Here is a 26,854-nt window from a genome sequence, read left to right on the forward strand (position 1 = left end):
ATCAACTTCCAGCTGTACCTAGTCATGTGACCCAGGATCAGACTGTAGGCATCAAGTGGTTAGGACAAGAAAATACCAACTTTCTAAAGGTCAAAGAACACGAATGGGTCTTGGCTCCAATCAGTAAGGCTGAGCCTCAAATACAACAAAACAACAAATTACCAATACTGATATTCAATCAAATATTTAATTCAATGGTGCACAGAAATGAAATCTATGACACCCTTTTCAATAATTGAATTATTTAAACTTTATTTATACTTTCTTTTGTTTTTTGAAATTCACAGAAATTATTTCTAATGTACTTCAACACTTCATATCGAAAAAATGGTAATAAAAACATTTTCATCCAATCAGACCACATGTGTTACCAAGCTAACCACACTCTTACACATTCCTTGATACTAACATACCTGATTCACAGCATTTGCACCCACACTACATATCAGCCATACACAATAACCTCAGCCTAGCAAAATATAACTATACAATCAATTGAGAAAGCCTGGGGTAACAACCAAACAAAGACAGGATTTAGACAATAGTCATTCAAGTGCACTAATACACTGTATAGACAGCTTTTTAAATCGATATCAAATTCACAGTGCACAAAAGCAATCACTTTTTTAAAACAAGTTTGGTATAAAACACGCAAGGTCGGCGCGTTTCGAACCCACTCCTTACGAGGGTTTTCCTCAGGACCACAATAGCTGTAATAATAAAGAGAACACCAAAACTATGTACATCAAAACTTATTCACCTCAAAACATCCAGAAACCACCACCAATATCTGTCTATTTACCTCTCATCTTGTATCATTGATTCCAATATTCAATGGAGATATATCTATTGGTAAGATATCTGAAAATAATCAAAAGAAAAAAGAATAAAAGAAAATAGCCCAAAAATAAACTGAGGCAATTGAATTCTGCCGAAAAATCAGTTTAAAAACTTTCTGTTTGAGGCATATGAGCTGCAGATTGTACACTTTGCATAGATCGCCATCTGGTGTTGGGACCGGATGGTTGCAGTTTGTTTTTGTTCTTTGGACAGTCTTTGGAAGTCACGAGTTCGGTGACTCCTCCTTCGGTCCGTACTGCGCAAGGGCTTCGGCTCCATCCTCAGATTGTTTTTTTCCGCCATCGGGCTCGGATGTGATACTTCGTGCTCCGGCTTCGAACTTCTACGGTTCCAGCCTCGACGGAAAATCCTCGTTCGCGTTTCTTCATCTATCTTCATCTCTCGAAGAGGCACTTTTCTCGATTCCACAGATCGGCACCGGCCTTCGGGCCCTCCTCGACTCCGGTCCCGGCCGATGGAAAGGACTCCGTTCAAAAAGTGCCCAAAATGTGGGTCTAAATTTCCCCACACCGACCTCCATCAGGTGTGTAACCTTTGCCTCTCTCCAGAACACGAGGCTAGAGACTGCCCCGCCTGTAAGTCTTTTCGGTCAAAAAATACCATCCGGGATCGAAGAGCTCGACGCACCATGGCGCATTCGTCGACCGCGGCTCCACCGGACATCTTCGGGGACGACACCGAAGCTTCGGGGCAACACCACACCGAGCAGGAGGAAGACATCGTCCGCGCTTCCGTGGCCGACGACTCCGACCTGGAGGACATCACACCGGCGCAGAAGGTCGTGAGTACTCTACCCCCTCCCACCCCCGCGCCCAAATCCAAAGAGACTCAGGTTACACCTTCGCCTTCGGGCCTGGGGAAAACCAAACACGCAGCTTCTATCACCCCACCTTCGGGCCCGGTGTCGAAGCCTCACAAGTCTCACGGCAGCTCGGGCTCGAGCCAGCCGACGCCTGGTGCCGATAAACACCGTTCGGCACCGAAGAAAGTGACGCCCAGCTCGACTCCGAAGCCACCGGTGCCGAAGCCTGGACTTTCGGTGCCGACGAAACACAAGCACAAATCCCTCGGCACCGACGCTCCGGCGCCGAAGCCTACCTCGACGCCGAAAAAAACGGAGGTTCCAAAAAGACATGGCACAGAGAAACCACCCAAGTCCTCGGCTCCGAAAACATCGGCGCCACCGGACCTTTTTACACATGATCCTTATCAAAAAACCTTATCAAAGGATCCAAAGACTGGGCTATTGACTTTGACTGCCAAGAAAAGACGTCTTGACACACCAGCTCCTCCTCCACCACCCAAGCGGAAGGACTCTGCCACATCTCCTCTCAGAGTGCCCTCCCCACCACCTCCCACACCTCCTCCTCCTCCTCCACCTCTTCCACCTCCTCTTCCTCCCAGGTCTCTGCCACCCTTGCCTCATCATTCCCCGACCCCAGATCCGGATTACGGGGATCCAGATTATGACCCGGCGGACGCCCCTATGGACCCCACACCACCAGGGACCCCAGACCCATGGGAGGATTACCAAAACCCTGACATACCAGATGTGCCTCAGGATGACCTCTACCCATCCAGGCCATCTCCCCCAGAGGACTCACTAGGGTTTCACCACTTAGTGCAGAGAGCAGCACACTACCACGGGGTGGAACTACATAGCGAACCAGTTGAGGAAGATTTCTTACTGGATACGTTTGATATTCACGATAAATCTACAGCCATCTTTCCCATGCTTAAGGGTGTTACCAAACATGCTGCAGAGGTGTTCAAAGACCCTGTCAGGGCCAGGGTCTTAAACCCCAGAATAGAAAAAAAGTACAAAGCAGCACCCACAGACCCTACATACATTAAGGGCCCTGCTCTCTTAGATTCCCTAGTTGTGTCCACAGCTAGAAAGCGGTCTAACTCCCAGTCCTCAGGTGAGGCCCCACCGCCAGATAAGGAATCAAAACTCCTAGATGCGTCTGGTAAACGCACTGCCTCGCAAGCCGCGAACATCTGGTGCATTGCGAGTACACAAGCGCTGCTTGCGCGTTATGACAGAGCACACTACGATGAGCTTGAGGCTCTTATGCAGCACCTCCCGGAAAAACACAAACGTAAAGCTCATGACCTAATACAGGAGGGAAAGCTCATTACGAACACCTCCATTAAATGTGCCCTCGATGCAGCGGACACTGCTTCTAGAGCCATAAATACTAGTGTCCTGCTTCGTCGTCATGCCTGGCTCAGGATCTCAGGGTTCAAGCCAGAAGTCCAGGCATCCATACTAAATCACCCCTTTGACCAACAAAATCTCTTTGGGCCAAAGGTAGACGAAGCATTAGAAAAAATGAAAAAGGACACGGACACTGCAAAGTCTATAGGGGCATTACAATCACAGACCCCCTAAACGCTCCTTTCGGCGTTCGTCCTTTCGTAGCACAGGCAGAGGCTACTCCACCGATAGTGCCTCTACCTCCTACAAGTCCCCTCCTCAAAATACCTTTTCAAAGGGCTACCAAAGGGGTGGATACAGGGGCAACAACAATAAGGGCAGGGGCAAAACTAACACCACCCGTTCTGCCACCCCGCCCGCACAATGACTTCCCTCCGCTCCCCCCAGACCATCCCACTCCGGTCGGGGGCAGACTGCGACACTTTATCCACGCCTGGGAGTCCATAACATCGGACAAATGGGTCACCCAAATTATTCGGTCAGGGTATTGTCTCGAGCTAACATCTACCCCACCCAATATCCCACCAAGGCACCGTCCAATGTCTCAGGAACGTTCCACACTGCTCAAACAGGAGGTGCTCTCCCTCCTCCAAAAACACGCTATAGAGCAGGTCCCCGTCAATCAGCAAAATCTAGGGGTTTACTCTCTGTATTTTCTAATACCGAAAAAAGACGGGACCCTGAGGCCCATTCTGGACCTCCGGCCTCTAAATGCATACATACATTCAGACCATTTCCACATGGTCACCCTACAACAAGTACTCCCGCTCCTCTGTCAGGGAGACTTTCTCACTACCTTGGATCTGAAAGACGCATACTTTCATATTCCAATACACCCTTCTCACAGGAAGTACCTCAGGTTTGTGGCGGACGGTCAGCATTACCAATTCACGGTTCTCCCCTTCGGGGTCACCACCGCACCACAGGTGTTTACCAAATGCCTAGCGGTAGTAGCAGCACACCTCAGACGTCAACATATTCACGTCTTCCCTTACTTAGACGACTGGCTGATAAAAGCCGCGTCCTACGACCAATGTGTGCAACATACAAACAGCACCATCCAACTGCTCCACCAGCTAGGCTTCACGGTGAACTACCAAAAGTCCCACCTCGTACCATCTCACACAAAGCAATATCTCGGGGCCACTATAGACACCTCCAAAGGTATAGCCTATCCCAACTCAGCCAGGATCGCAAGCATACAAGCCTTGCGCCAAACGTTCATTGCTCAGCACTCTCTCCCAGCGAGAGTGTTTATGAAGCTAATAGGGATGATGGCATCTTGCATTTTCATAGTCCCCCAAGCAAGACTCCACATGCGTCCACTCCAAGAGTGCCTAGCACAACAGTGGAACCAGGCCCAAGGACAGCTGACGGATCTGGTGTTGGTGGACGGCCGCACCCATCACTCTCTGCAGTGGTGGAACACCACAAACCTTTCCAAAGGGCAGCCGTTCCTGGACCCGGTTCCTCAGGTGATTCTAACAGTGGACGCATCGCTCTCCGGCTGGGGAGCGCACCTCCTACACTTCACAATGCAAGGTCTATGGACGCCACAGCAAAAGTCGCTCCACATCAACCATCTGGAGCTCTTGGCGATCTTTTTAGCCCAAAATCCTTTCAAAAACAGATTTCAGCCAAAGCAGTCCTCATTCGCACAGACAATATGACTGCAATGTATTATATTCAAAAACAGGGGGGGACACACTCTCCCCAGCTCTCCCGCTTAGCCCAGAGCATATGGAGATGGGCAATTCCACAAAACATCTTTCTCCTGGCACAGCACGTCCCAGGCATACAAAATACCATGGCAGATCTGCTCAGCAGACAAACGCAACAACTACACGAATGGGAACTGCATCCACAAGTTCTTCGCCCATTCTTCCACAAGTGGGGGCATCCTCAGATAGACCTCTTCGCCACCCACGAAAACAAAAAATGCCCAAGATTCGCCGCCAAATACCCACACCCATTGTCCAAAGGCAATGCGATATGGATGAACTGGTCAGGCAGATTTGCATACGCCTTTCCACCTCTCCCACTAATTCCATTAGTGGTCAGGAAACTGCAACAGCACTCCCTCACGCTCATTCTGGTAGCCCCAACATGGGCCAGGCAGCCGTGGTACACCACACTATTACAACTATCAGTGGTACCACATCAAAAACTGCACCTGTCCCCATGCCTCCTAACTCAGAACCATGAAGAAATCAGACACCCGGACCCAGCGCAGCTCAACCTTGCGATCTGGCTCCTGAAATCTTAGAATTTGGGTACCTTAACCTTCCCCCTGACTGCATGAATATTATCAAGGAAGCCAGACGTCCTACCACTCGAGCATGCTATGCCGCTAAGTGGAAGAGATTTGTTGTTTACTGCCGTAACAATACAATCAACCCTTTAAATGCATCCATACAACACATTATATGCTATCTGCTCCATCTTCAAAGGTGTAACCTGGCATACTCTTCCATACGCTTACACCTAGCAGCGATTGCTGCTTACCTGCAAAACAGACAGCATTTATCACTGTTCAGGGTGCCTGCTATTAAAGCCTTTATGGAAGGCCTTAAACGCATAATTCCACCCAGGGCACCGCCTTCTCCTGTATGGAATCTAAATGTAGTTCTTACACGGCTAATGGGTCCGCCCTTCGAACCACTGCATTAATGCGAGCTACAGTTCCTCACCTGGAAAACCGCTTTTCTAGTGGCTATCACTTCCCTTAGAAGGGTTAGTGAAATACAAGCGTTCACTATACAGGAACCCTTCTTACAAATACATCACAGCAAAGTGATACTTCGTACAAATCCAAAGTTTCTGCCCAAGGTCATTTCCCCCTTCCATCTCAATCAATCGGTGGAATTACCTGTTTTTTTCTCGCAACCTCAATCAGTTGCGGAAAGGGCTCTACATACACTTGATGTTAAGAGGGCTTTACTGTACTACATACAGAGAACACAACCTTTCAGGAAAACTAAACAATTGTTTGTTTCCTTCTCTCCACCGCATAAAGGAAACCCCATCTCTAAATCAGGGATAGCTAGGTGGATTGTAAAGTGCATACAAATTTGCTATCAGAAGGCAAAAAGAACATTATCTGTTCCACCTAAAGCCCACTCTACTAGAAAGTTAGGGGCTTCTATGGCTTTTCTAGGGAACATACCCTTAGATGACATCTGCAAAGCAGCCACATGGTCAACACCGCACACCTTCACAAAACATTACTGTGTAGACGTGCACTCCAAGCAACAAGCTAGTGTGGGCCAGGCTGTACTAAAGACACTATTTCAAACCGCTGCAACGGATACCGGTGGTCGCCGCTAAGGTTGGATACTGCTATATAATCTATGCAAAGTGTACAATCTGCAGCTCATATGCCTCGAACGGAATATGCTACTTCCCAGTATGCATCTGTTCTTGGCATGTAGAGCTGCAGAGTTTTACACGCCCACCCGGCTACCTGTATCCGTTCCAGTCTATCTTATTTAGATACAACACACATGGGTTTCTCACTGTTATTACTACGCTCCATCATTTCCCTGTTGGCGAAAAACAATCTGAGGATGGAGCCGAAGCCCATGCGCAGTACGGACCGAAGGAGGAGTCACCGAACTCGTGACTTCCAAAGACTGTCCAAAGAACAAAAACAAACTGCAAACATCCGGGCCCAACACCATATGGCGATCTATGCAAAGTGTACAACTCTGCAGCTCTACATGCCAAGAACAGATGCATACTGGTAAGTAGCATATTCCTTTCATAATATACGAACTTAAACTATTTAGAAGTAACAGGACTTCGTAAAAAATCTTTTTGTCCTCCTTAAAATAAAATACCAAAAGAAGTTTTGACTTTTGAAAAACTGGTTTTGTCTGCTATTTCTAATATGGAGAAAAGAAAAAAGTGTGTAAAATATAATAATTCAAAAGAACAAAAAGAAGCCATCTTCTCCTTAAAAAAATGACAATTTTGGTAATCAAGCAGACAAGGGTGGATCTCTGGTAGTCTGGGGTACCACCAATTATACGCAGGAAGTCATGAGACAATTGGACAATACTGAATGTTATAAAAAGATCGCTCGAAATCCACAGGGCCAACTATTCGAAATCTTAAAGGCTGGTTGTGATTCAGGTTTTTTAGGTCCTAAGTAATATCAATTACTGCAAAATAAGCAGCATAATAATTTTGTGGATCCCTGATGATTCTGGAACTTTTCCTTCACTGAAAAATGAGGTTTGCAAGGGCTCATGGGTATGGGTAAGAAATAGTTCTGAGACCCTGCAAGTCGCACCACTCTGGTCTCCCCCAGGTGTCTAGTGGTCAGAAATGTCTGGATGTGGTAGGTTTTCTTGGGTGGCAGTAAAGCCCCGGCCTAAAATCCATAGCAAAAAACAAGGGGTCAGTTTTGAATGGAAAAATTTGATCTGTCCATGTTGAGTTTTGTACCCTTTCCTTTCATGGACGAAAGGCTCACCCACAAAACTGTAGTACAAATTTAATCCAGAGACGAGAAAACGATATTAGGTAGGGCATTTATGGATGCCCTCAAACTCCTGAACTTTTCCTCACAGAACTGCAAGGAAAATGTGTGTTTTATCCAACGTTGTGAGGTTTTCAAGTGCTTCTGGGTTAAAAAAAAAAAAAGGCCTTGTGATAGCTACACAAATCACAGTGCCCTGGTCTTCTGGATGTCTAGTTGTCAGAAATGTCTGGGTTTGGTAGATTTCCCTTGCTGGCAGGTGAGCTACGGTTAACATTATGGAGTGCTTACAAAAAAAAAAAGATGTGATTTTGCTTCAGGTTGTCTCCAGGTTCCGTTCTAGAACATTTTATTTTGCAGACACTAGGATCCACCACTCAAGTGAGGTACTGTTTTCATCAGGACGTGTGGGAACACAGAGTAGTAGAACGTTTGTTATTTCAAATTTATGTGCATTAGTGGCTTCTATTTATATGCAAGAAAGAAGATCTTTTTCAAAATGCCCTTTGAATCACATGATAGTTTGGGTAACACCAAATTCAGAGGTACAAATGCCCATTGTTTCTAAAATCAGTACACTTGAGAAATCCATAAGTTTCATTCATACCTATATTTCATTCATTATATTTTGCCATATGATTTGCTGTATAGTTGGTACATCATGAAAAACAATATAAAGTGCAGCTCAGTTGTCCACTGTGGGTATGGAGTGTTTTTTAAGAACCTACAAATCCTATATATTCCAATGAGCAGAAGAGTCTATAGGGCATAACCACATTTTGCTTTTGTAAACTAGCTTTCGTTACAGAAAAATTACAGATAAAAACTGTGTCACAAATGGCTGTCTTTTCCTACTTATTTTCATGATTTTTTAAAGTTTCTTTTGGGAAAACTTTGAGGGATCAAGACAAATTACCCCTTACTGAATGCAGAATTTTGGCTACTTAGCAAAAGTGTTTTGCTTTCCAGGATCACCCATGGATTCACATCTGTTTCTACATAAACGGCAAGTAGGTTGAATCCACAAAAAGTAGGAAAAATTAACTATCTGTTAGAAAAATGCAAAAAACTGTGGTAGAAAATGTTACATTTTTTTTATACAACACCACTTGTTCCTGAAAGTCTTGATAGTTTGGTCGATGGTGATCCTAGCACAGCAAACCTTTCATGGATCCCATTGTTAGGAAAAAAAGAATCTTCCTCTTTCATACATTGCACTATTTCCCATTTTTTGGTTAACATGAAAAAAAACTATTTATGGGCTGGCAAAAATCATGACTCCAAATCCCTTCTACGTCGAACTGTTTCAACAAATTCAGTGCTATTGCATGTTCTTGAATGCTTCTTAAATTGTAAACAATGCTGACCAGAGCGAACGAAGGGAAGGTAGGTAAGTGGTCGGCGACAGGTGGTGTATGTCAAGGCCACCTTGTAGCAACTGTCATTATTCAAGGGCACTGTATAGTATTTGTTTTCTGTACATATAAAATATAAACGAGCTCAAATATTCCATGAAGTACCCTCAGAGTTTCTTACAAATGCAGTCTTTCTTGCAAATAACCTTTTTCTCTTGCTGGAGATGCAGAAGAAAATCCATCCCAAAATAAATCTGCACCACTTTTAGTGTATTTCAGGATATTTTGATAATTTCATGAGGCCCATTTTGATCAAGGATGTAGCGTGGAAGAAATTATTTGTTGATTGCTGCTCGATATTCAATCATTTAACAAATTTGATCTGGTACTAGCACCACTAAATCCGAAACAGATTCAACTGTTTATATCGTTGTAAATACACATTTGCTTCTGTGTTGCATATCTGAATATGTTTTATTATTCTTTCTGAACAGTTTGAAAAAAGCAAATATTGCATTTGAGCACATGTTTGAAGAAGTTCCAATTATAATTAAGAATTCACATCTGAATAATGTGCTACTGTGGGATCTGGAGCAGAAATCACCTGTATCTGACAAACATGAACTATTGAATTTGGCCAGCAGGTAAGATTTCTGTCTAAAAAAAAAAAAAACCAACAAATCCATTTCGATTAAATTTACTTAATTCTGCAAGGACGCACACAATTGTTACATCATCAAAGTTATTTTCTCGAGTTAGTGGCTCTCTGTTTATACCATGTTCCCATGCAGACTGCAGTATAGAAATATCAAATTGACTAGGGAACCTCAATACAAAAAAAATAAGTTTGTGCTCTTCATCCCCCTCCTACTTTTCCTGTTACTAGTACATCAACTGCGTATTCTCATTATACTTTTTTCGTGTTTGTCTGCTTAATCCATGAATCTGACAGCTAATGCTTACTATGAACAAATTCTCCACTCACTGAAGCCCAGAGCTTCACAGTTTCCAATTGTTTTCAGGGTGGGCACTTCATAATTGATTATTTCCCTTGTACATCATTACTTGTGTTGATTTACTTGTATGCCAAACTATTGTGAGTACATTGGTGAGAGTGAAAATGTAAATACTCATGTTGGTTCTAAAAGCATAGCTAGTATTTTGAGAAATAAGATGGAGAATAGGAGAGGATAAAGGGAACTCAACTTTTGTTCTTATTGCTCTACCAAAGCAGTACCTTCAAAAAGCAAATACTGTCTATCCTGTATCAAGCCCTTTTCCTTCAAGAATGGGTTATTGTCTGAGAGTTTCCTAGAAGGCCAGGAGTGGCTTGTTTCCAAAACAGACCGAAAGTGGAGATTGCCACAATGATACAGATGTTGCAAACAGAACTTGTTCAGGGACTGCTGCTATTAAAAGACCGGAAGTTGAAGTAGTTGGTTGCAAGAATGACCCAAAAATATTGACATTGCCCTGAAAACTGGGCAATTAATTAGAATAACAAGGCAACGGAGAAGAACAACAAAAAAAGAGTTAAGGAGAAGCAGATGCAAGTTTTGCTTATCTTCATGAACAAGAGCAGGAAGTGAGCAAACCTCTGGAACAGCGGGCAGAGTTTAAAGGGAGTGTTGTAGGTGAAAAAATAAGAGTGCAGAGTACAACACTATTTCATGGTAGTGAAAGGTCGCAAAATACTCAAGCGTTAGTATTAGCGTGTGGAAACTGAGCAGGACCCTGAAATTGGGAAAGAGTGGAAAAATTGAAACCCTGCAAGCCTGACTTCTGGGTCAGGCTTGACCAACTTGATTTTAATTTGAGTCGCTTACTGGGCTCTTCATTATTATTTAGAAGCACTGAATTGTCAAGTCCACGTGTGGGACTGTTATGTCTATAAAAAAGATCCTTCTTGGAGGAGTAACTATTTCTTCTCCTCCAAGATATCTTCATTATAAACACTTAATTGTCGAGCCCATGCTCAGTTTGGTGCTTATGTCTATAATGAACATTCCCCTGGAGACAAACTAAGATTACAGATGTCACTATTGCTTAATGATTAATCCTCCCCCTATGGTGCAGATTCAGCCACGATACGAGAACATAGATAAATTAAATGTTAAGTTTTACACCATCCCAGAACCCTTTGTTAGTGGACGGGGTGGCTGACACTCTGAACAAGTGTTGGTGAAAACAATTGGTCTAGACTATAAGACCTAATGGCTTTGTCAATAGTTTTTTAGGTATGTTTTAGAATATTGCAGCAGCATGGTGTGGCTTAAAAAAGACTGTAAAAAGTGTGGCTACTATGTCATTTTGTAGGTGTGTGCATGTATTCAACACACGCACCTCCAACAGAACACTGCCTTTTTAAAAAAATGTTATTGATGGATGGATTGGTAAATAAAAAAAAGAAGGTAGCACAAATCTGCTCATTTAAAACATAGCATGAATGAGTGGATTGCGGGACCATGTTGGGCTGGGGTGGAGGGTGAAGAAACAAGAGGGTGAGGGAACGGAACAAAGGCGAAGGCACGAGGGGACAAAGAGTGAAGGTCCACGGTTCAACACAGATGGCAGAGGGTGAAGGAACATGGTGAGAAGGGAGAGTTGAATAAGATGGATGGCGGTGGGCTTTAGCAACATGGTGGGCCGAGGGGAAAAGCAAACACGGCGGAACAGAGGAGAAGGAACTCGGTGGGCCGGAGGAGGAGGAGACAACATAGCAGGCCAGTGGAGAAGCATCATGCTGTAGAGAACACGGTGAAAGCACATGCTATCTGGTCATTATTCAAAGATATCCATTGCCTACTGAGAAGCGGTGGTATCTTTGGCGAGAAAGTCCTAAAGGACAAAGAGCAAAATAAAGAATATTTCCTTGAATGTGGGGTTGAGAGGGCATTTAGGTATGTGACGTCATGGGGTTGGAGGGAAAAAGCACAGAAGATGGCAAATGGTGGAGAAGGGGAATGTAAAAAGAAAGCATACTTTTTAACCTGAACTATATAAATATTAGACTGTACTTTTACATTAGTTTTGAGGGCCTGTAGAAGTACAATTTGCCAGAAATATTTTTTTTCAGGACCTGTTATCAATTGGCATGAGTAAATCTAGAATTTTCAGAACCGGTTTCCGCTCGATTTGCTCACAAAGATGAAGTTAAGTTTTATATATCTATGCCCATTGTTGAACCAGCAGTAACATATGTTTCCTTCTACACAAACCCTTTTCCGTATTCTGTATTGATGTTTTTGTACGTTTTGGCATTATGCGGTACTAGGTTGTATATGTGTAAAATGGGTGCCGTGAACCACTGTGAAGGTTTATGTACACCCACAAAAATCCATCCTTCCAGATGGCCAAACCGCTTCCTCTCTATGTGTGCCCTGTTACTCTGGATTTTCCCACTTTCCACTGAAAAATTCACCACTAAGGCAGATTATCTCTAGTTAATAATGGAATGCGGATAGAAATCGCCTCACATTACGATTCTGTAAAACAAAAATTGCCAATGTATTCCTTCAAATTTCACTTATTGTGCAGCTGATTTCAAGTTGGGTGAATAGAACTTGTTGTGAACAAGTGCACACTTAAAATGCCAGTATTGTTGGTTTTAAACAATAAGACATTTTTCAAATTTTGGAAACATCTAATATGACACAAATTTCGCTGGTTGGCGGAACAGAGCTGTGACAAGGGATTGGATAGTTGCAAAAAGACTCCAAAAACAAAGTGGATGTGTATGAGAAGTGGCAATCCTGATCCTCAAAAGCAGTGAAGTTGAAAACCTGACTCTTTTACTGCCAGGTCACTAATTTTAAAGAAGTCTGGAGGAGCGCTAGAGAGTTTTGATCCTCTATCCCTCCCTTCCTTGTATGGCTAGGCCTTTAGCATTTCTTGAATGTTTGCATGCACAGATTCTGTTTCAGCACTTGTTGATGAATCTGGCAGTTCACTGGCTGAACATGCGATTTCGGCCAAATAATATTTTCTTCTTTTCTTCATTAGTACTTAGTGATTAGAAAACAACAAAAGTAAAATGCTGTGCTGCTTACACCGATTCTGCCCCCTCAGTGACTTGTTTGGTTTATGGAAGAGTTCCTGGTAGTCTCCAACAGTGATTCTGCAGATCCATGGTCACTGACAGAGTTGGCAAAAGCCTAACTCTACCATAACTCCAAGTCCCTTTTTATACTGAGGGTCCACCAGAAGAGCATTGTCCATAGGACCACACCAACGTAGCCTTGAAAGATGAAGAGTTGTCTTCCAGATAGTCTGCACTAATCTCTATTGTATTTGATTTGTACTCTAATACCTTGGATACCAGCTAAGCCTTAACAGGGGACAGCCCCAAGCACCCCCAAACAGATTTATAAGGCTTCTAAGGTCCCTAAACATAGTTCTTAATTAATGCTTGTTTCCTGGTCAACTCTGCAACTGTGTCTACATGGAAAGGTAAAGGAATGTACACCGTAGTCAAAGCACTTGGTATTGCCAAGATTCACAAATTACTATAGTCCATTCCCCAGTATATCTGGCATTGTGGGCTAGAAAGAAGTAAAAACAACTCACCCTTTGACTGATGCAGGTTTCATCAACTTAATTCTTTTTCAGTGTACACTATCTATAATTTACCATATTGTCATTTGAGGATGTGGATTTCCTAAAATAATTTACTATTAAGTAATGTCAGTCTTCAGTGCACATGAATTTGTGAATATGGATTTGCTTCTTCACTGCGGACACTTCTTGTTAGAATATTACTTTACAGTGAGGTAATATTCAGTAACTGGTTCGGCCAGCGTACACCTGATTGTTTCACCACAGCATAAGCTGCCCTAATTGGTCTGAGCTTTCTTCCCTCACAGTTATATACTTTATGCTTGAAGGTGTGGTTCGGATGGGCGGTTCTGTAAAGGCGTACTGGCCTATAAAGCGTAATAAAACTTTTTAAAAATGTGTCCCTTTTCCAATGTAAGTTGTGAACGAATACATGTGGACTATAAACCTATGATTTACAATTTGTGCTTTTGGTTTTATGATATTTAATTTTTTAACATTTCTATTTCATCCCATATGTATTTTGTGTTTTGGGAATAGCGGTTTTCACAAAATGTTGTTTTTCCATAAGTTTATAACTGAGGAACGTGCATTCATACTTTGATACCTGACGCATTTTAGCAAATTAAGCAGCCAAATATAACAAAACAATACACTCGCAGATAAATGACTATTATACTTGATAAATATATATATATCTATTTATTAACATATGCCTAAAATAAAAAATAAAATAAATATGCCTCTATTTAAGGAATTCCTATCTGTTTTTAGGTTTCGCCTCGCAGCGCATGCGCTGCTCCCTTGGCGAGAGATTTTGAGGATAAGGGGTTTTCAGAAGGGGACTCGAAGCCCCGCCCCTCATTTTCATTGGCTTGCTTCACCTCTTATGGTAAATGGTGGCCTGCCATTGGAAATGGTGTATTTTGGTTGCCGTCCTTTCGCCTTTTCGGCCGGCCCATCCGGACTGGCTCGTCTGCTTTGCGGCTGTCGCAAAGCAATTTCTTATCTTTAGTAGGGGCCATATGTTTTCACTCACCCTCTTGTTTATATTTGCATCGCACTTTCACTTTAAGTGAAAGCCCGTTGCAAAAATAAACACAGGCTGAGTGAAAACAGATGGCCCCTTGCCATCCCGCAATGGCGAGCGCTTGTCGTTTATGCTATGGTAGTTGACGGCCGAAGGATAGGGGCCCGCATGACGTTAGTGACCGAGGCCCTACAAAAGCTTCTGATATGGGTTGACAGTAGTGGTGGCTGCATTTCTGTTCTTTTGGACGGAGCTCAAAGGGTTGCTGGTTGTGACTTCAGGGGTGCTTGATGTAGGGTGTTGATATATTTGCGGGAAATGTTTCATAGAGCTTATGTTGATTAATTTGTCGAGAGGAGAGTGAGACACCCCTTCTGTGTGTATAGCATGAGATGATGAGTTCTTTCTAAGCAAAGTGTTTTCAATAGTTGTGGGGTGTAGATGACAAACTGTTTATTTGCCGCCATCGAGCCCTCCCCTTAAAAACAAACACAGACTGTGAGCTCCTTCCTCACCAGCGTAACTCGATGCGGCCCACGACCTATCCACCGGCTGTCAGTCCCGCAACCCAAGCCTCCTATGGCTGCCCGGGCAACGGGTGTCCTTCGCTCTGTCGTCTGCCGCCGAGCACCGTGACTGACCGCGAGCGATGTGCTAGGGTGGGTACCAGTGCCACTTCGTCGGTGGTCAAGAGCGGGCGTTGGCACCCGAGCCATCGGCGGGAATGGGCTACCTAGACAGCCAGCATTGGTGGAGGTGAAGGGCAGAGTGAATCCCGAACGGTGACATGGGGGCCCTGAGGGGAGTTATTTGGGGGCGTAACAGGTGCACGCGGCTGCATAAAAAGTATTATAATGGAGGAACTTGGCAGGGTGGCTGAGGAAGCAGGAGGCTCTCATATATAGGCCGTAAGGCAAATGACACCTTGACGGCGTCTCGAATCCGCAAAGTGCCCAGACATATCTACGCAGCAGGCGCTCAACCAAGTGAACGTCCAGCATGTGGAGTCTGGCCCCAGAAGACTCCCAGACAGTATGAATCCTCTGACCGTTGGAGATTATGCATCAACTATCACTATTTAAAAGTCTCATTTCTATGCTCCATCCATATGTGCGGGGCACCCCGGAACAGCTCCGAAAGGCTCTATGTGCGGCACACTCTAGGCCGTCGCACACGGCGATTCGACATGCAGACCAGACCCTGCCTTCTAAGCAGTGTCAAGCTACCAGTAACCACATCCATGAAAATATGTTAGTGTATTGTCTACGATTATCTCGTTAATTAACAGTGCCATCACCCGTCAATGGGTGTGTCGCATCTTATGGAGGGGTCTCGGCGGCTTCCAGCTGCGCGCCCCTGAACTGGCTCGCCCACTATCAGTGCGAATGGGGGATTGATGAAGGAAAAGTGATAAGTGCCCTCAATGCGGAAAGCATTACAATTTACACTAAACAATGTACTCTCGCCTTGGCTATCTATATGCAGCAGCCGTCAAAATAAGACGATGCAAACAGTTGCCCTAACCCACCAACACAAGAGGACGCCTGCGACAACAAAATGGCATTGTTACCAGGGCGAACAGTGCCCAAACTAACTAGTAAAATGTAGTGGTCTCCAGACTGAAGTCAGTGGTAGGTAGTCCTATTGGATGTACAATGAACATTGTCAACAGGGGTAAAAGACATTGTAGTTTACAATGCCATTACTTGATTAATGCTTCACAAAGACAAAAACCAAAAAACAATAACCTTTTCAATGCCAATAGCTCAAAACAATGTCATTGCGAGACCTATTACATTGTAATGCTTGTTTACTTTACCCATGATGTCTATCCGCTCAGCTGTTAGCCTGTAATTCATGAAAGACTACATGGAGAGCCCCTCACAAGCAGCAAATTTTTCTGTATTTATCCACTTTCAATAATAAATACAAACGTGTAACACATTCGTTTGTCTATCTGTAAAAAATCAGTAAAAATGGAAACCTGTGGACAAGATATGCAAAATTTATAGCACACTAATCCTGAACCACTAGCAAAAATATATATACAATGCTAGCAATAATGTATATCTTTTTCACAGAAAAAAAGTTAAGGTGATGTCATATTTAGGTGTTGAAATGAGGTAAAAACAGCATTTAAAACAAACCTATAATAGTCACCATTTATAGTTTACTGAGCTAACGATAACGGGTGCCTCCCCCATGCACTGCTTATGACCTCACATATTACAGCATTTATGACATGTTAAGGAACTGGTTTGTTTCCCACCATATTGAAAATAGCAAATTTGCTTTAATCACAAATATATTATTCTTGAACCTTGGTTAAAAAAATAGCAGCAGCTGGGGGGGGGGGGGAGCTTGGTGTCCCTCAAAGGCATAGAAACATTGAAAAGAAACCTCAAAAATGGAGATTGCAGCTATAAAATTGTGATTTCCATTAAAATGGTGATCTCACACCCATCTGTGTTCCCTAAAATCCACTTACTACCCTCAAATACTGCCCATCCCTAACACCTAAAACCCCTTGGTACCCCTTAATGCTACCTTTCCATTTCTAAGTATTACCCAACTCTAAATTTCCATAAACACTACCAATCTCCAAACGATAAAAACTCCTTTCTGTCCATACCCATCCCTGAACCTTAAATGCTCTTTACTAATCATACACACCATTCATCACTGAACCCTAAAAACACCTTACCTACCAGACACTACCCACCCGACCCCATGAAATGCCACCCACCCTAAACACTAGCCATCTCAGTACCCAAAAACTCCTGAATCCCATTATTTGCTACAAATCTTTATAAAAATTCATCAAATCTCATAAACCATGTACGCATATATTAAATGTATTAAATTACATTTTATTTACAAATATAATTCTATTTTTCTCTATATATTTAACTATTGCTTCAAATCTACCTTTTAATTTAATTGTTCGAGGCATGTGGGCTGCTGAATTCATATCTGTGCATAGATCGCCGCCTAGTGTTGGGTCCGGATGATTGCACGTTGTTGTCCTGGAAGAGTCTTCGAAGTATCCTGGGATAGGTGACTCCTCCCCTGGACTACAGTGCGCATGGGCATCCTCTCCATCCTCAGATTGTTTTTTTCCGCCATTGGGTTCGGATGTGCTTATCTTGACTCAAGTTAGGAAAAACTTTTTCTAGGCCAAAAGGCCTTTAGTTCGCGTCGGTACTGTTCCCGATCGGTATCGATAGTATCTTGTTAGTTTACTAACTTCCAGAACCAACTTTTTCGCTTCCTACCCGACCATCGACCAGTCATCAACGATGGAATCGAGGACACCATTCAAGCGGTGTCCGGTATGTAATGCGAAATATCCCCACATCGACGTCCATCCGGTGTGCAACAAATGCCTTTCACCGGATCACGACGAATCTACATGTATGGCCTGTGCCCGATTCCGATCCAAGAAGACTCTCCGGAATCGACGAGCAGCGAGACTCGAAGCGCAGCAAGCGGCACCGGCCCCGGCCGACATATTCAGCGCTGAGACCGAAGATGTCGAAGACGTGGAGAACCTACCCTCCAGCCCCGTTTCCGAACACGACTCCGGCTCGGAAGACGTTGAAGAAAGCCTCTTTCGCAGAGACGAAGACAACACCGAGGTAGGAGACTACAATGAGGCCTTAGGGGCCGAAGAGAGTAGCTCCGATGACGAGCAAGGCCTACCCGTACAGACTGAGGACATCCCAGTGCGCCAGTCTATGGCTCCGGTCGAGGGATCGCCTTCGGGCCTTACCCAAGACCTATCCCGCAGTTCTTCAGCCCCGCCCTCTGGCCCGGCCTCGGACATTCAGCGGCAGCCATTAATGCACAAACCGTCTGGTTTCCCTTCTTCGAAACCGAAAGCTGTATTGGTTCAACCGAAACCAAAAGTAACGCTGGTCGGATCGAGGCCCACCACACCTTCGACGCCAGCAAAACCCATCGGCACCGAGCGCACCAAACGAGACTTCGGTGCCGAGCTTGCATCGGCCGACGTCGGCGTCGACATACGGAAGAAGACCTTCGGTGCCACCAAACCTACTCGGCTCCCGGCACCGACGCAATCGACTCCGACCCCAAAGGTCAAACTGCCTGCTGCGTCTCACACCGCTTCGACCGCACCACCAAAGGCACACTCATCGAAGACGTCGACGGCCATTACCGCCCCTCGACTCGATGACTCACCGGCGCCGAAAAAGTCCACGCCCGCTTCTACGGAACCGGTCGGCGCAAAGAAATCAATGGCGCTCCAGGTGCGGCCCGTTGCTGCGCACGGCACCAAACACAAAACAGTCCTCCAGGACACATCGGGCTCCGAGCCACTAAAAGCTCCAACAGCCTCTTCGGCACCGGCCAACAATACTTTTGGCCTGCCGCCATCCACGGCCCCGAAAATGTTCCAAATCAGGACACGGGTCACCCACACCACGATCACGCCTGCCGAATGTTCTCCTGCGGAGACGTCTCCGTCACATATCATCGACGCCGACACCGGCAGGATGCTGCTCCACAAAAGGAGAATAACTTCAGAGCCAGCTTTGGACTCCTTCCGGATCCCACTTAAAAGAAAGCTACCAGTGGTTTCGGAACCGGTTCTTTACGAACCTCTCCATTCCCCCTACCAGGATCCACTGTCCTTCTCTCCCACACACTCCGACACAGATGTTTTGGAGGACTACATGGGTGACCACGTCCCCTACCCCGGAGAAATGGACCCTCAAGGCCAACAGGACCCTGATCAAGCTTGGGATGACCCTGTCGACTCCGGTGCACCTATAGATGCACAGGACCCGCAACTCTATGGAGCAAAAACATCTCCCACAGAGGACACTGCCGCGTTTAACGCCTTAATTGAACGTGCTGCGGCCAATCATGGGGTGCAACTTCACTCTGACACCGTAGAGGACGACTTTCTCATGGACACTTTCGCATCCTCAGAAAGGAACATTAAAAGTCTACCTATGTTGAAGGGTGTCCTCAAACCAGCAAAGGACATCTTCAAGGAACCCACCAGGGCAAGAGTAATAAACCCCAGGATCGACAAAAAATACAGATCGGCGCCTGGGGACCCCACCTACATTAGAGGCCAGTTACCTTTGGATTCAATTGTAGTTGCGAATGCTCGCAAGAGAGCACACTCGCAAACAGGTGATGCTCCTCCCCGGACAAAGAGTCCAAGGTGCTAGAGACCTCCGGCAAACGGGTTGCCGCACAGGCGGCTAACATATGGCGTATTGCCAATACTCAGGCGCTCCTCGCTCGCTACGATCAAGCACACTACGACACATTAGAACAACTACTCCAACATCTCCCTGACCAATACAAAGAAGGTGCAGAGATCCTCATCAGGGAGGGACAGCTCCTCACAAATGCATCCATTAAGTGTGCACTGGATGCCGCGGATACAGCTGCCAGAGCCATAAACACTAGCGTCATGTTGCGACGACATGCCTGGTTGCGAATCTCCGGATTCAAACCTGAGGTACAAAATAACATCCTCAACCAACCTGTCAACTCCGACTACTTATTCGGGCCGGAGGTTGACACCACCCTAGAGAAAATAAAAAAAGACACGGACACTGCAAAGTCCATGGGGGCTCTACAAACGCAGTCCTTTCGGAGCGGCTCCTTTCGTCGCCCCGGAAATAGAGGAGCAGGTAGAGGACAGGGGTCACAGCAAACATACAACAAAGGCAACACACAGAGCACCTACGACAAAAACACCCGGGGTAGATATCGTGGCTCCAGCACAAAGGGCAGAGGACGCGGCTACGGCAACACCAGGTCCTCCCCCAAGAACAAGCAGTGACGCCCTCTCCCTTCCTCCCGACCACATAACACCTGTCGGGGGAAGGCTACAAAGGTTCCTGTCCACGTGGAACTCCATCACCACGGACAGGTGGGTCAAAGACATTATCAAATACGGTTACTGCCTAGAATTAACCTCAACTCCGCCCACAATACCTCCAAAAAACCGTCCTATGTCCTCAGAGCACTTAACGCTCTTACAGCAGGAGGTGCAAAGTATGCTACTAAAAGGTGCAATAGAGGTCGTACCCGTCCACGAGCAAGGTACGGGGGTGTACTCCCTGTACTTCTTAATCCCAAAGAACGACGGGTCGCTCAGACCTATATTAGACCTGAGACCCCTAAACCGGTACATTCTCTCCGAGCATTTTCACATGCTCACTTTACAGCAAGTCCTCCCGCTGCTCAAGCAGGGAGACTTCCTGGCCACACTGGACCTCAAAGATGCGTATTTCCACATACCCATTCACCCCTCACACAAAAAATACCTCAGGTTCACTGTTCAGGGGCAGCACTACCAGTTCAAAGTCCTTCCCTTCGGCGTGACAACAGCACCCAGGGTTTTCACAAAGTGCCTAGCTACTGTAGCGGCACATCTGCGGAGGCAGCACATACACGTCTACCCTTACCTGGACGACTGGCTCATTCAAGCAAAGTCAGCCCAACAATGTGCCAGCCACATGTCCCGCACCATTCACCTCCTTCACAGTTTGGGCTTCTCACTAAATTACCCAAAGTCCCATCTCCAGCCCGCACACGTACAACAGGACCTAGGTGCGACCATAAACACTCTGGCGGCCACAGCTCAGCCAAATTTAGTGAGAATCAACAGCATACAGATGCTGATTTCCAAGTTCAAACCACAACACTCCCTGCCCGCAGTTGATAGGCATGATGGCCTCCTGCATTTTCATAGTCCCACACGCGAGACTACATATGCGCCCGCTCCAGGAGTGCTTAGCACGTCAGTGGAATCAGGCTCAAGGACAGTTGAAAGACCTAGTGTTGGTGAGCGGTCGGGCATACAACTCTCTGCATTGGTGGAATCCACAAAACCTTTGCAAGGGCCGACCGTTCCAAGAGCCTGTTCCACAAATAATACTGACGGCGGACGCGTCTCTCCAGGGATGGGGAGCTCATGTACTCAATTACACAGTGCAGGGACTATGGACAATACAACAAAAGAAGATGCACATCAACCTTCTAGAACTGATGGCAATCTTCCTAGCAATGAAAGCATTCAAAGTACACTTGTGCAACAAAGTCGTGTTGATCCGGACGGACAACATGACCGCCATGTACTACATACAAAAGCAGGGAGGAACACACTCTCCACAGTTCTCATCTGGCTCAGAGCATGTGGAAGTGGGCCATTCAGAGGAACGTGTTCCTCATGGCGGAACACCTCCCCGGCAAGGACAACCAGATGGCGGATCTGCTCAGCAGACACAGCCACCAGATGCACAAGTGGGAGTTACACCCATCAGTACTCCAACCGTACTTCCAGCAGTGGGGTCATCCAGACATAGACCTATTCGCCACAAGCGAAAATGCAAAATGCCAAAGCTTTGCCGCCAGGTTACCACATCCGCAGTCGCAGGGCAATGCGATATGGATGAACTGGTCCGGCAGATTTGCGTACGCTTTTCCCCCAGCACCACTAATACCGCTGGTGGCACGCAAACTCAGACAACACTCTCTGACACTCATCCTAGTTGCTCCAACGTGGGCACGCCAGCCATGGTACACCACCTTTCTCGAACTCTCCATGGTGCCGCATCAACGGCTGCGGGTCAAACCCGAGCATTTGACGCAGAACCATGGAGAGGTTCAGCACCCAGATCCGCAACAGCTGAACCTGGCAATCTGGCTCCTGAAGTCCTAGAGTTTGGCTACCTCAACCTGCCACCTGACTGTATGGACATCATTAAGGAGGCCAGGAGACCCACTACCAGAGCTTGCTATGCAGCCAAATGGAAGAGGTTCGTCATTTATTGCAATAATAATGACATCAACCCGCTAGACGCATCCATCCAAAACATTATTAGTTACCTATTACACCTCTACCGATGCAATCTGGCGTACACCTCTATACGTGTCCATTTGACCGCAATATCCGCCTATCTACAGACCAGGCAGCACCTCTCTCTATTCAGAGTGCCTGCCATCAAAGCATTCTTGGAAGGACTCAAACGAGTCATTCCTCCTAGCCACCCACCAGCCCCAATGTGGAACCTCAACTTGGTCCTCACACGCCTGATGGGTCCACCCTTTGAACCTCTACACTCATGCGAGATTCAATTCCTTACCTGGAAAGTAGCTTTCCTAGTCGCGATAACTTCTTTACGAAGAGTTAGTGAACTCCAGGCACTGACCGTCCAAGAGCCATTTATACAAGTTCACGCCAACAGGGTCGTACTACGTACCAACCCCAAGTTCATGCCCAAGGTGGTATCGCAGTTCCACATGAATCAGACTATTGAACTGCCGGTTTTCTTTCAAAACCCACAGACTGTCGCTTAAGGGCACTCCATACCCTAGATGTAAAGAGGGCCCTCATGTATTATATCGACAGGACCAAACCCTTTAGGAAAACGCAACAACTTTTCGTTGCCTTTGCCCCACACCACAAAGGTAACGCTATCTCCAAAGCAGGTATAGCCAGATGGATCGTTAAATGTATTCAAATTTGCTATCAAAAGGCTAAACGCACTTTAACGATTCCCCCACGAGCCCACTCAACACGTAAGTTAGGGGCCTCCATGGCTTTCCTAGGAAACATTTCTTTGCATGATATGTAGAGCAGCCACCTGGTCCACTACACATACATTTACCAAACACTATTGTGTAGATGTACAATCAAAACAGCAGGCAGCTGTAGGACAGGCTGTTCTCAAAACTCTTTTTCAGACCGCTGCAGCTGGCACTGGTAGCCGCCGCTAATAGAGGGCACTGCTATGTATTCTATGCACAGATATGAATTCAGCAGCCCACATGCCTCGAACTGAATATGCTACTTACCAGTATGCATCTGTTCTTGGCATGTAGGGCTGCTGACATTCATATCGCCCTCCCTCCTCCCCGGCGCCTGTAGCAGCTGCAGCTCTCAGAATTACTGTAAAGCATTGTCATCACTTTCTGTATCTACTCCATCACTGCCACAATGGCGAAAAACAATCTGAGGATGGAGAGGATGCCCTTGCGCACTGTAGTCCAGGGGAGGAGTCACCTATCCCAGGATACTTCGAAGACTCTTCCAGGACAACAACGTGCAATCATCCGGACCCAACACTAGGCGGCGATCTATGCACAGATATGAATGTCAGCAGCCCTACATGCCAAGAACAGATGCATACTGGTAAGTAGCATATTCAATTTAGATTTATTTAAATTTAATGTAATTTAATTCACTGTTACAGCTTTAAAAAAGCAACCTTAAAAGTTTGAACATTTCCACATACATATGGAAACACACATATTTACACTCTCTTTTCTAGCCTTAAACACAACCCCCTCCTGAGCCCTAAAAGCTCCTTAGTATCCCCTAGACGCTACTTATCCTAAAACCTAAAAATACCTTAATACCCTAGTCACGACTCACCCCATACCCTAAATCCACTGCCACTCTAAATGCTATTCAAACCCTAAATACACTGCCACTCTAAATGCTATTCATCTATATAATCAAAAACTCTTTACTACCCCTATTTACTACCAATCTATAAATACTCAAAAATCTTACACCTTTTACCACCATCATTACATTCATTTATTAAGTGATTAAAATAATTCATATTTAAAAATATGATCCTATTTTTCTACATATAATTGACTATTACTTATTAGTTTTTTTAATATCTGCTGTCAGGCTTAGAAAAAGACGGTAGTGATCGCCACTTGGTGGTTATTATTTGCATGTACACTTATAGATTTTATTGGTTTTATTTTACATTTTTAACTATTTTGGTGTTTTTGCTATGCCAAGATTGAGTGTTTCTGAGGTTGCTTACTTCTTTCTGTTATCTTTGCATGTATATGTCTGTTAAGGAATAGTTTTTTTTGTGTTTGTATCTTTTATGGTTTTTACTAACCAATTAAAGATTATTTGACTAACTATTACTTTTAAATGATCTTAAATGTATCTACCTTTTAACATTAATTTAAAAATAATTTACATTTAATGTAAGAAACTGTTAGTTTAAAGAAACAATCTAACAATGTGTACACAAACATCGAAACATAGACCTACTTCTGCATACACACTCTTTTAAGGTAAGACCTCTAAACAGTTTCTAAAAAAAACTTACCCACGAGGTAAAGGCTCCACCTGTAACTCCATCCAAGCAGTGATATCAAAGTAAAAAAATAAATCTGAAGTCAAAATTACCTTACTGTGTTCATTGGGTCATATGCTGCAGTGCCGTGTGTGTAATCTACAGGATACAGGTGTGAATCCGAGAAGGACAACTGCTTGATGGGATCCTACATTTGTTGCCAATATTCAGGCTCTACCTGCAGGTCATAGGTTCCATTGTTGTTAAGAAAGATCAGTAGGTTATGCACATGCTGTTTAGACCTGCATGTATTGCATAGGTTATAGGTTTGAATCCCTTCAGCGCAGTAAAAAAATACCATTCGGTGGGGTAGTAATGAACACCGTTTAAGCAACCAAAAACATTTTGTGTTATGAACCGAATAACTAGCCATAATTATTCTTCACCTAAACCTATAATCTATTACATATATTGAGCAATTGGGACATTCTTTTTTTCTTCTTGCTTGCTTACCCCGAAGATGGGATGAAGCCCATCTACCACCATTTCTGCCCTTTCTGGTCGTTGTATACACAATGTGTTGACTTTAATGTGGAAAATCTCCTCTGAGGGGAGGAGAATATATATATATATATATATATATATATATATATTCGGCATTTCGCTGCAGTATGAATTGAGGCAGGGGTGCATATTTGTCTGGGTTTGTCTGAATCTGGTTATGATCCATGTGTTTTTTAACCTCTCGCTTATCCCCAGCAAGGGCACTTGACTAAATACAGCAGACAAAGGGGCTGATGTATGAAAAGGTTTTACCCATTCATAACCTATGGGAAAATGCCAAAATATATATTTTTTAATTGATATCACAATAGCAGTCATAGAGGCCATATCATCTCTTTGTATTTAATGTGTACTCCAGAATAAAAATGAGGACAACAGAGAATTACCTGAAGACAATGGGAACGTGCCAACAGTGGTGGCTGTGGAATAGTCATTATTGTATATGGTTAATTAAAACCATTTCAATGTAAAAAAATAAATAAAATGCAAGGCACGCTTATTATTCAAAACCAATAAAATAGTGCAACCTATGTTTCAGATATAAACAGTTCAGCTTAAGTCAAATAATTTACAACTGCTTTAAAAAGTGCCCATAAATTTAAAAAAATTGAAATTTAGCATAATGTACTGACCATTAAAGATCTGAATTAAGGTCTGCCTACACACCCTTATATTAACTTTAACATTAACTTGCTAAAAACATTTTCTTAGCAATTTCCAAGGAGCCTCCAGCTAAACTGGGCATATACAGACAATGTGCAACTATTTTCTTCAAAATCACAAACTCTGCGATTTGCATCAAACCGTGTTGCTTTCCATCTAGAGAGAAAGTCTTTAGTAGGAGTTACCCATCCTGTTTAAAAAGAACTTCAGCTTTACATGACGGGAAAAGTTAGTTTTCAGTTATTGTTGACGACGAGGTAGGACATAGAAATTTAACAGTCAACCATGTGCTCATTTGCCCATAATATCCTTTTGCTCAATTGCAAAACTTTTTACGCTCTTGTTAACCATGCATCTTAAGACCGTAGACAAAGTTGTTGAGACCCACAAATTGGTAGGGCTCAATTGACTTGATGACAATTCTAAATATTTGCGCCATGGGTTATCGGGCTGAGAATGCACAATTTCTTGCCTTATAGCACTGGGATGCCTCGTTGCTGGGGCTGCCATGCTCTTTTACAAACGCTATAACATATGATGAGTCTGCGTATTTCATGAAGCCTCCTTTATCCTTCTGCAAGATTTGATGAATGTACCTTGCTGAGCTACTTGTTTAGACACCAAGCCAAACTCCAGGCATACCTGGGCTTCCGTAATGTTCTTTGGATATGGAGACTTGTAAAGAGTCCTATAATGTTATATTCTTCCCTCTAAAGATTTCTAATCCATATGTTAATAAAGGAAGTAGTTTACTTTAAATCACTCCACGAAGAGGGTCCGGTGAGGGTCAGCTTAGCTTTTTTTGTAGAGCTGCACATGCAAAGAATAATGATCTAGACTTCGATTTGATATCTTGCATATGCCTTAAAGGAGCCCCGCATATCAAAGGTGATTTCTATAAGTATATTTCAGAACAGTTTTGCGTCTAACTGGTTGCAGGCTTTTTTTAAACAACTACCAAAGGTCATCACTTTAGTCTTTTTCTAATTAATCTCCATTTTATTTGTTTTGATAAAGGCTGTA

General features: G+C 44.4%; 1 protein-coding gene across 1 annotated transcript in view; it reads left to right on the top strand.

Annotated features, from left to right (window-relative positions):
• Nucleotides 1-26,854, top strand: part of EIF3H (eukaryotic translation initiation factor 3 subunit H) — a 359,943-nt gene that overhangs the window by 266,587 nt on the left and 66,502 nt on the right. The window contains exon 5 of the mRNA XM_085605071.1: nucleotides 9,415-9,564. Within this exon, the coding sequence (XP_085461197.1) occupies nucleotides 9,415-9,564 (150 nt within the window). The remainder of the gene's footprint in view (nucleotides 1-9,414; nucleotides 9,565-26,854) is intronic.

Source organism: Triturus cristatus, chromosome 5_1 (assembly GCF_964204655.1).
Source record: "Triturus cristatus chromosome 5_1, aTriCri1.1, whole genome shotgun sequence".
Taxonomy (NCBI): domain Eukaryota; kingdom Metazoa; phylum Chordata; class Amphibia; order Caudata; family Salamandridae; genus Triturus; species Triturus cristatus.